General features: G+C 34.5%; 1 protein-coding gene and 1 non-coding gene across 2 annotated transcripts; both read left to right on the top strand.

Moving 5' to 3' along the window:
* The first annotated feature begins 236 nt into the window (after positions 1-236).
* LOC132604082 (low-temperature-induced cysteine proteinase-like) lies at positions 237-4,835 on the top strand. The gene is made up of 5 exons (XM_060317412.1): positions 237-754; positions 2,968-3,203; positions 3,373-3,513; positions 3,771-4,220; positions 4,376-4,835. Exons 1-5 carry the CDS (start codon positions 292-294, stop codon positions 4,469-4,471), a joined length of 1,386 nt encoding a protein of 461 aa, XP_060173395.1. The 5' UTR covers positions 237-291; the 3' UTR covers positions 4,472-4,835.
* Positions 4,836-8,887: 4,052 nt separating this feature from the next.
* On the top strand, positions 8,888-8,959 carry TRNAG-UCC (transfer RNA glycine (anticodon UCC)). The gene has a single exon. It is a non-coding gene; the product is annotated as a tRNA-Gly (tRNA).
* The last annotated feature ends 2,452 nt before the right edge of the window (positions 8,960-11,411 follow it).

Here is an 11,411-nt window from a genome sequence, read left to right as displayed (position 1 = left end):
AAATTGCATGTCCAAACATAATTTCAAACTATGATTTGAGACTATGTCCAAAAGGAGCCTTAGTCAGTGGACCAAATGACGCCAAATTTCTTATTTCTTCTCTCCACTTTTCATCTTTTCCTACCAGCCATAAACTACGTATACACTCAATGATTATACACACAACTCTACATTTCCAAAAATACCCCTTCTGCTTCCCTTTATAAGACTCCTCATTCTCCACTTTTCCCTCACTCCCCTTCTTTCTTCCCCAACAAACAAGGAACAAAAAAAAAAAAAAAAGAATCAACCATGGCAACTCTCACCATATCCCTACTTCTCATGTTCCTCTTCTCTACCTTATCCTATGCATCCGACATGTCCATCATAACCTACGACAACCATATTCATCGTCGGACTGACGATGAAGTCGTAGCGTTGTACGAGTCGTGGCTAATCCAACACGACAAATCCTACAACGCGTTAGACGAAAAGGACAAGCGGTTTGAGATTTTTAAGGATAACTTGAAGTACATAGATGAACAGAATTCTGTACCTAATAAGAGTTATAAGCTAGGATTGACTAAGTTTGCTGACTTGACTAATGAGGAGTATAGGTCGATGTACTTAGGTACTAAGGGTTCTGGTGATCGCCGGAGGTTGAATAGGAATAAAAGTGATAGGTATGTTCCTAAAGTTGGAGATAACTTGCCTGAATCAGTTGATTGGAGAGAAAAAGGTGTTCTTGTTGGTGTTAAAGATCAAGGAAGCTGTGGTAAGTTAATTTAGCTATAGTTTTTTTTTTTTTTTTTTTTTGTTTATTTATGGATCTAAAATTATTTAAGTGTCTTTTCCTAGATGAGGTTATCACGATTTAATATGTTATCAAAGTATATAGAGATGAGTTTTATGTTATATAAAAAGAACTTTTACGGGTTATCCGAATATCTACAGGTAAGTCTTTTAAAAATAGATATATTAATAGCAAGTGTATATAACTTAAAGTAGATCTAGTGGTGTTCCGCTATCATCATCAATTAATATAAAGTAATTTCACGAACTTGACCAATAAAGAGAATACTACTAGCCTCACTCAACTTACATATGACTTTTTTTTTCTCATTCGGTGTCCGGTATTCATATTGAAACCCGATTAATCTTGATTCTCGCCGGATAAGGCCCATTCGGGAGAGAGTGCTCCCTCCACCAATGATTTTTTCATATCAAGGGCTCGAACCCGAGACCTTTAGTTAAAGGGAAGAGCAGACTTGAAAGTGTAACAAACATTTCTAACGAAAAGTAGCATTTGACATAAAAGATTATCTTGTATTTTGATAGTGTGAAATATAATTATTATCGTATCATGTCATCAAAAACCTAACTATAATTTTTTTTCATAATAAATGAATTATTAATTTGAAATAGATAACTTATTATAATAAGTTAAATTCTAATGGTATTACAAAAAATGTTTGCATACAAGTCAAATCAAATAAAACAATTAAAGTATTCCAGTTTTAAGCTTTTAAGATTAGTGGTCACTTTATTCAACAACTCCATTCAAATTGGCTTGTAGTGTACCAAAACAATAGTGGTCACTTTATTCAACAACCCCATTGTACAAATTGTCTTGTAGTGTACCAAAACAATCTGGATGTCTGATCTAGTGTCTTGCTGTAATTATTCCCCACTGTTTTGTATTTGGATATTTTTGTTTTGATGTGATATGCTTAACTTAGCTTTTAGTGATTCTCTTGATGACAATTTGAATCTATTTATTTATCTGACAAACCAATACACAACATGGATATTAAGGAGGGAGAAGTAAAACTGGTAGCTAAACAGAATTATATAAATAGTGAGTATAATTATCTTGAAAATTATGAACAAATAAGTTAAATTCATATAACTAATGAAGGAGTGGAGAATATATATATATATATAGTTTGTGGGTGCCTATCCTTTTTCTTTTTGTGTTTTCTCTGTCGTTATATTCCCCGACCCAATCTTTTTATACATGAGCAATATAATTATGATGGTAGATGCTCACTAATTGATGCTAATAAAATATTTGCTATATGTAATTTGCAAGTTGATATAAACTGTACACAAAGTGACCCAATGATGTTACTTCAGCCTTCTAGATATCACATGACATTGACGTACATTGTTAACTCTTTCAGATTTCAAATGTTAAGTCATTTGGCAAACTAATTTGTTCTTAAATGTTTGACATTTTAAAAAAGAAAAAATATTCATTACACGCAACCTCTTTGGTTTACTTCTCTTGTAGTCCGTCCTTTAATAGATTCCGGAAAACTTTTCTTTTGGCATCTTGAAGCTTTTTGACCAACCTGAAATATGTTTAAATTCTATGATTTTCTTAAATTTCATCTTTTTTTTTTTGGGAGGATGGAGTAGGGGGAGAAAAAGATAAGGGTCTAAGGAGAGTCTAATGTTGCAACTTTAATACGTAGGTATAGAGCAAATATATCTCTCGGTAAAGAAGTAGTGCAAATATACCCCGGTTGTGTTTGTTGATATAGAGCAAATATACCTCGGTTGTGTTTGTTGAATAAAACATTAGAGAGACATTTTTCTTATATCGGTCCGGTCTGGGTAGGGTCAAGAATAAAGAATAACGGGTCACTAATTTATTAAAGGAAAAAGGTAATTTTTAATTTAAAAAAGGGGGTAAATGATTTTTAATTCGAAAAATAGGAGTCTATTAGTGAAAAGGGTAAATATACACCTTTTGTGTAACGGCGAGGGTATATTTGACTACTTTTTTAGCGAGGAGTATATTTGCTTTATATCGCAAAGTTGAGGGGTATATTTGCCCCTTTTTACCTAAAGTAATTTTATTACTAAACTTCACTAGATTATGTGCCTCAACCATAAAAAATAGCTAAACATTTGTTTACTTCAATTCATTAAATCTGTTGTATGGCTGAATATGTGTACTAATCAACTGGTGAAATGAATCAGGGAGTTGTTGGGCATTCTCTGCCATTGCTTCTGTTGAAGCAGTAAACGCGATAGTAACTGGTGACGCGATATCACTATCGGAGCAAGAGCTGGTGGATTGTGATACTTCCTATAATGAAGGTTGCAATGGCGGTCTTATGGACTATGCCTTTGATTTCATTATCAAAAATGGAGGAATTGATACTGAAGAAGATTACCCTTACACTGCCCGTGATGGTAGATGCGACCAATCAAGGGTCAGTTTCACATTCTTGATTTCAATTACATTATTGAAATGAATTGAATGCGAGTATTAAAGTGTGTAAAATGTCGTACCTAAAAAGTTTAAACTGTTAAAGACGTGACATTTTATTTGTGTATGTAGTGAGTTGAGGGGTTGTTTTTTGAAACATTTGTGTTATGCAGAAAAATGCCAAGGTTGTTACGATAGATGGATATGAAGATGTTCCTGTTAATGATGAAAAGGCACTGCAAAAGGCTGTTGCAAATCAACCTGTGAGCATTGCTATTGAAGCTGGTGGCAGAGACTTCCAGCACTACAAATCGGTATGTTTTTATTCTCACATTGGCCTATCTTTTTCCTAAACAAACAATAACTACCCGCCCTCAATTAATGTCTTTCGATCAAAGACAGTAGTTTCCTTTCGACCAAAGAATGTAACATAAGGATAATGTTGGCTGCATTAGTTAACGAACTCTTAATTGTAGTTCGAAAACTATGATATACCAATGATCACAGCCAACTAATTCACGCGATTAACTTTTATTTGGTTCTAAATTCTAATACATACTTGTAATTTCAGGGTATCTTTACTGGAAAGTGTGGTACTGCAGTGGACCATGGTGTGGTTGCTGCTGGATATGGTACAGAGAACGGTATGGATTATTGGATTATCAGGAACTCGTGGGGCGCTAACTGGGGAGAGAAAGGCTACCTCAGAGTCCAACGTAACGTTGCCAGCTCTAAAGGCTTGTGTGGATTAGCCATAGAGCCTTCCTATCCAGTAAAGACAGGCCAAAATCCTCCTAACCCCGGTCCATCTCCTCCATCTCCCGTAAAGCCACCCACAACCTGTGATAAATATTCTCAATGCCCCGAGGCCACCACTTGCTGTTGTGTCTTTGAGTACTATAACCAATGCTTCTCTTGGGGATGCTGCCCGCTTGAAGGAGCTACGTGTTGTGAAGACCACTATAGTTGCTGCCCACACGACTATCCTGTCTGCAACGTCCGTGCAGGAACTTGCTCAATTGTAAGTAATTTTAAGTTTTATACACATAAAATATTTGGATGTAATTTAAGTGGTTTGAGCATGTTACTCCTCATCTTTTCTGAGTTAATGGTCCACTATTATGGTTAGTGTATATGATTTTTTCTATACTCACGCGATTGCTTTTATTGATACAGAGTAAGGGCAATCCACTGGGAGTGAAGGCAATGAAGCACATTCTTGCAGAACCAATCGGGGCCTTCGGAAAAGAAGGAAGGAAGAGCAGTTCTTGAAATTTTACGAGCACCAATACTGGGTATGAGGTGAGAGAGCCAGAGCCAACAAAGGATGTAAAAATTATGCTGGTGCTTGGCTTGACGACATTGATTTGCAGACCTCATTTCCAACAGAAAGGTGTAGAAATAGATAAATGCATTATCAAGATTAAAAGATGTTGATTAATGATTTGTAGATATTGCTTCTTCATTGATGGCACCGCAACTAGGGAAAGATTAAAGAAGGATTATTGTTCTACTTTGTCTAATTATTATGTAAATAGTCCTTGTTTCTTATCATGATGGCTCCGAGTAATGCTTTTCATTGGCTGTTTATTCTTGTACTTGGTTTCAACAATAATAACAAAGACTATTTCTTGTACCTTTCATTTACCCCATTTGTTTTGTCCACCATGTTTAGACTACTACTGTAAATTTCTGTTCCCACCCACTCTTGCTTCCAGACATGATTCTGATTGAATTAGCTGCAGATTTATTAAGTGAATCAAGGAATTTCTGAAGAACTACCCGTATTTGTTCAAGATTAACAAGTATTATTTCTCTCCCGACGATACATATAACTGCTCGAAAAGGAATTGCAGTGATCAAACAGACTAATTTCAAATAGAGTTATGAAGCAATTGATCAAATCATAGGACTGTATCCTGTATTCAAAGATTAAAAGAACATAATTTGAGGCATTGAAGCTCCTCCATCAATAATTGCTATACATTTCCTTATCATCCAGGAGAACAAGTTAAATAATTTCATGACGTCAAAGTAGAAAAAGGGACTTTTATTCACCTATACGATGTTTAAAGCTGGCCTAGGTTATACAAGATATATGAATGATAAACTCGAGAAATATGTGGTCAAACACAAAGTGACGACGATGTATCATCCCAAAAAATAGACATGTTGAGGTGTCCAAAAAAGGTTTAAAGCTGGCCTACCATACTATTGTATTGTAGTTATTGTTGCTTTCCTTTTTGACCCAGGGCTTTGATATTGCTTATCCTTTTTCCAAACTGCTTTTAATTGTTTTTCCTCGAGTCAAGGGTCTACCCGAAACAATCTCTCTACCTTCTAAAATAGGGTTAAGGTCTGCATACATTCTATTCTCCTCAAATCCCACTTTGTGGGATTACACTGAATATGTTGTTGTTGTTTAAGTGTTCAACTGATATGGGAGATAAAGAACATTCACACGAACAATGAATATACACCAAGCTTATTGGTCAAGGAAACTTTACGATGCCCTTTGGAAATATAGGACAGACTTTCAAGATGTTATTGGTATGTCATTATCTCGATTGGTATGTGGACTTGCCACTTATCAGTGGAGTTTGAACATATGGAACTATGAGCCTTGAAGTGTCACGACCCAAATTGCAAAGTCGTGAAGGCACTCCCCACACGGTAGGCGAACCATCCACAACCGATTAGATCAATTTTACAAGTACAATATGCGAAGAAATAAAGAAAATCACTTAAGGACATAATAAGGTCTCACAGTCATAGATAAACGGAAATACAAGCACTATCATCACAAAATAAGGTGTCACAATACAAGAACTACTAAAATGGAAATACACGTCTGAAATAGTATCTAACTAAACTGCCTGAAATAAGAAAAGACAAAAATAAGTAAAGGAGAAAGAATTCGGGCCCACAGATTAGCCCGTAGCTCACCCGAATCCTTGAAGCAACCTCCTCAACGGGCGGTGAAGTCTTAAGCTCCGCTCATGCTAGGAATAGAATATGCACGTAAAAGGTCCAACAAGTGCAGAGTGAGTACGGGAAATCAATGTGTGCTCAACAGCATCGCAAAGCGATCCTACGGTGCTGAGAGTTGGTCTTCCGAATGTTTACTTCCACATTTAACCGCAATTAGTTTAACAAGGCAATAATTATAAACTAACAAGTCTAAGTAGAGAAATCCTTCAAGTCAACAAGTACTCAAGTAGTCACTTAGGTAAGATAGGTACATTTCCATCATTAAGTGAAATAAGTCAAACAACATGTGATTCGATGAAATAGTATGATATGCAAATGCAATGCAAGATCTTTCCACCACCGATATATACGTGACCCATGAGGGACTCGCGAAATTCATACAACACCCGGAGCCATTTCCCATCAGGTTCTTAGCCATTTAGGCTTCAATCTCAACACTTAGACATGTCTTTAGCCAATTCGGCTCCATTTACCTATTTTTAGCCAGTTCGGCTTTATTTACCTGTCTTTATCCAATTCGGCTCTTTACCATTCACATCACTCCGTCCGGAACCACTTTCCATCGGACATCACATATGTATCCTCAAGTGTAATATGCATGAGATACCATATGACATCATGAACATGACATGCACATAATAAGCAACAAGGCTATAAAGCAAAAAGGCACAATCTTAACTCTTTTCTATTTTAAACGAGTATTATGGAGTGATGAGAACACATAAGCAACAATTAAGACATGTATATTACTATTATATATAAGGGACTATAAAAGGACTTTTGTAGTCCTCACAAAATTTTCCCAAAAAATGTTAAACTTTTCAATTAATTACTTATAGGTCTTAGTCTTATTTTTTAAAGTCAAATTTATTTTTTGTTCTTATGGTTTACTTTTTAAAAGCTATCGAACTTCTACCTTATTTACCTGTTTTTTATCCGGTATCCGGTACCCGCATTGGAGCTTGCCTAATCCAGATTCGCATCGCATAGGGCCCAATCGGTGAAAGCGCTCCCTACCAAGGATTTTCATACTCAGGCTCGAACCCGATACCCCTGATTAAGGGAGGAACAACTTATCCGCTGAACTTTATTTTCTCTGTTGCTTTCTTCTATTGATCTTATCTATTAACCTAAAAAATAGTCATTTCTTCGCTAAATATTCTTGCTTCTTGTTGCTCTTTGTTTTCTTCTTTTTCATTTATTGCTTATTATAGATTTTTACATGTAAGCATTTCTTTTACTTTATATTTGTATTATGAAATTTGAGAATTTCTGAAAATTCTTTTTACTCATATGTCGGCATTTATTTTACTTTATGTTTATACTTTAATGAGTTCATATGTGTTTACCAGCATTAGTACAAAAATGATTTCCAGATAGTTTTAAAAATTATTAAATGAAGCCATATAAAGTTGAAAATGAAGACAATATTATTAGTCAACATCGGGTTATCTTTAAAATCTCTTGTTTGGTTAACTAAAATTAATAATTTAAACACAAACTGAGTTTGGAGTAGTGCGGAATTAGAGTGTCAGCTACCGATTTGATCGGATTCGGCAGCACTTTGGTTCAAATTTTGTATTTGTCTTAAAAGTTCATTAAATATGTATAAATTATTAATTTAGAACTAAATAACTTAAAAAATTAGGATTCGAAACTCATATATTTTAAATTATGGCTCCGCATTTAATTTGAAGTAAATAATTTCATCAAAATGAAAGTTAAGATATTAAAGGAGTGAAATGAAAGTTTTGTTTTTATATATTGAAAATATACTTATTTGAAGTTTAATTACCAACATAAATTATATTTCTTAATTAAAATATTACTTTTTATATCTAGAGTTGAGCCCGGCTTAGCACGCGCCTCGTGAGACTAGTATAATTTAGAAGTATCAATTAAGAGATTTCATAACTCAATCACAATTCACATAATCAATCTAAACTATCAACTAATGCTCATATGCTTTGGTATTCAGACCAAACAATAAACAACTTAATTTCCATTATGTGTCTCACACAACTAACACTAATTGTGTAAGAATTGGTGAAACAAAAGTTTGTGGGCCCAAAAGGGTAGGAGTTAGATCCAACAACTTTTGAGGTGACAAAAAGAAACTCACACAATTAACATCAGTTGTGTGAGACACATAATAATTTTTTCATAAATCGCCTCCGAAAAGGATCTAGTAGTTCTCTCTCAATTGGTTAGACCGTAGGTACAAAAGCCGGTTTTTGGCTGCAATTGACATAGTAGCGAATCTTACCCCTTCATTCTAACATGGATGAGCTCTATCATGTTAGATTTGACCTGGTAGGAAAGATTGACAAGTCATCACAAACCTAGCTTGTTTCTTCTCAATTGCAAATTTTGTGGATTCTTTTATGACATTTTTTTGAAGTTTTCATATATATAAAAAAAAAAATACAAAGAGGGAGACTTCAACATTAAGCGGTTTGAATCTCCAGTTAACTTCACTCAAGTTTCATCCCGATAATGGATAGATTATCCAGGTTTGGGTCCATAAAAGATGACAATTATCCAATGATGACTCGCTTTTGCTACAGTTCCAATAGGGTCCGGGTCCAGAAAAAGAATTTTCAACTGCACAACATTAAACACACTAGCTAGGAATTACAGTCTGCAAGGGAATTGAACATAATATGGACAAAATGCTTAGCATACTCTCAAGAACAAGCGTTTGTAGTCCAACGGTTAGGATAATTGCCTTCCAAGCAATAGACCCGGGTTCGACTCCCGGCAGACGCACGCATGAAATTTTTGTCTATCGAAACAACCTCTCTACCTTCACAAGGTACTGTTAAGGTTGCGTAAATAATATATACTTTTGTTACTCTCAAAAGAAGCAATTTTTACCATTCTAGTATTATGCACAAATAATTTTTTTGTATATCGAAACAACATCTCTACCTTCTCAAGGTACTGTTAAGGTTGCATAAATAGTATATACTGTTGATGTTTGTTACTCTCAAGAGAAACAATTTTTACCATTCTAGTATTTGGAGAAATCAAAGATGCCCTGAAAATATTAAAATAAAAAAAGGGTGAACTCATTTGACTGAAATTACTAGTTACTGTAAATACATTGTACTCATTAAGGAGTGAAGAAAATTTAAGTAACCTTATCAAAAACATATTTTTCTTGAATCATGTAAGTAATTGATCTTCAAAACTGCTAATCACATTGACTCCGATGAATGGCTTCTATATACACATGGGAGTTCTTGTTTGGCAACAATCCTGTCAAAGAAATTAAGAGAGCTTCTTATAGAATTCAACTCTCCCAACCCCAAACGTGTTTAAATTGGAAATAATGTATAAAGGAAGAAAAAGACTACTGGATTTGCAAAAAAAAAAATAACTTGTGTTACAAGAAAAAGATTGGAAATTACACCTGCTATATTCCAATTCCTGTTGGATCATTGAGTAAGCTTGTCCCTCCAAAAGCTACAATAAATATAAGTGCAAATTAAAAAGCTTTAATCAACAAACAAATAGCAGAAGATCTTATATTATTAAGGGATAGCTACTGCCCAATACCTTTGGGTGATCTAGTTTAAAGAATAACCAGCATATGTATAGGTTTTGTATATCTATACATATAATATACAATAAGTGTATACATATCAATGTATAGGTTGTGCATATCTATTGGATATTTTTTCTTCATTTTGGTAATTTTGAAAAGAGTTGGATAATATATCTTTCTTTAGACGTTATTTTTTACGCTTTCTAATTGGGGAAAGAAGGTCGTTGCCTCTTGAAAACAAAATAATTACCCGTCCATACCTCTCTTACTTTCATGCCCCTAAAACTATTTATTAGAAATGCTCCCAAAATTATGCTACCAACATGGTATATAAATATACTGAGATGATATCATGTTCATTTATTCAAAAGCCACGCTTTTCTGAAAAGAAAAAAAAACTTCTATGATACCATCATCTTATATACATATACAATGATGGTATCGTAGAGGACTGCTTCAGTCGTTGAATGACACACTCCTCAGTACTCCGTGATACCATCGCGGTAAATAAATATACTGAGACGATATCATGGAGTTTCAGTCCTTCTCTTCCTTCATGATACCATCATGATATATAAATATACTGTGATGGTATTATAGAGAAAAGGTTTGGAGTAAGGGGTACTCGGGTAAATGTTTTCGGCCAATTGGGTAAAAAGCGAAATTAATTTAGAAGAGGGCATGGGAGAGTAATATTTTACATTCAAGAGGTAGTTTGTGTTGTTTTCCCTTTCTAATTTCCATTGCATTAATTGAGTTACCATAAAAGAGAGCAAAAGATCATATTTCCTCTCCTATAAAATACCAAGACCTGAAAAATTATCTGTAATTGATGTTTTAAAGTCTAGATAACTGATAAGTGTATTCTCCTGGCGTGACCCATTATAGACCTGAAAAAAAATAAAAAAATCCACTCCCTACTACAACAACGTGTCAACTATATACAGTAATACAAGTACTTCTCTAGTAATAATACCCAATTATATACAATTGTATTAACCAATTGTCTTGTCACTCCTGGCAACTACAAGCAACGTACATATATTTAGGCCCCGTTTGTCAATAGATACAAAAAAAAAAGAAATGTTATAAAATAAAAACTATAAAGTAAATACACGGAAGAAATATAGAGAGAGAGATAAGATTGTATTGCTTCTTTTTCAATTCTACATATGACCACTATTTATAAGGAAAAATATATGCTTAATGGCTAAGCCATTTAAGATAACAGCCAAGGGGTCACGTACTCCTGGTGGCTAAGTAACTTAATGGACAAACATACTCATAACACACCCCCTTGGATGTCCATTAATTAGATGATGTGTCTCATTAAAACCTTATTAGGAAAAACCCTGTGGGAAAAAGCCTCAATGAAGGAAAAAGAGTACACATATCTAGTAATACGCTTTGAGAGCTGCCTCATTAAAAACCTTACCAAGAAACCCAATGGGACAAAACTTGGTTAAGGAAAAAAGAGTACAATGCGTATTTCACTCCCCTGACGAAGACCAAGATTCAGATATCGGAGTCTTCGCATTCCAATCTTGAATATCATCTTCTCAAGAGTTGAAGTTGGCAAAGATTTGGTGAACAAATCTGCAGGATTGTCACTTGAACGGATTTGTTGCACATCAATATCACCATTCTTCTGGAGATCATGTGTGAAATATA

The sequence above is a fragment of the Lycium barbarum genome, chromosome 7 (assembly GCF_019175385.1).
Source record: "Lycium barbarum isolate Lr01 chromosome 7, ASM1917538v2, whole genome shotgun sequence".
Taxonomy (NCBI): domain Eukaryota; kingdom Viridiplantae; phylum Streptophyta; class Magnoliopsida; order Solanales; family Solanaceae; genus Lycium; species Lycium barbarum.
Note: the sequence above shows the minus strand (reverse complement) of the source record. Positions and strands in the feature narration are given on the sequence as shown.

What these genes read in the sequence shown, in the direction of transcription:
- LOC132604082 (XM_060317412.1), top strand. Translation starts at nt 292, where the DNA reads ATGGCAACTCTCACCATATCCCTACTTCTCATGTTCCTCTTCTCTACC. An exon ending in GTAGATGCGACCAATCAAGG is followed by an intron (nt 3,204 to 3,372) that starts GTCAGTTTCACA and finishes TGTGTTATGCAG; the next exon opens with AAAAATGCCAAGGTTGTTAC. An exon ending in ACTTCCAGCACTACAAATCG is followed by an intron (nt 3,514 to 3,770) that starts GTATGTTTTTAT and finishes TTGTAATTTCAG; the next exon opens with GGTATCTTTACTGGAAAGTG.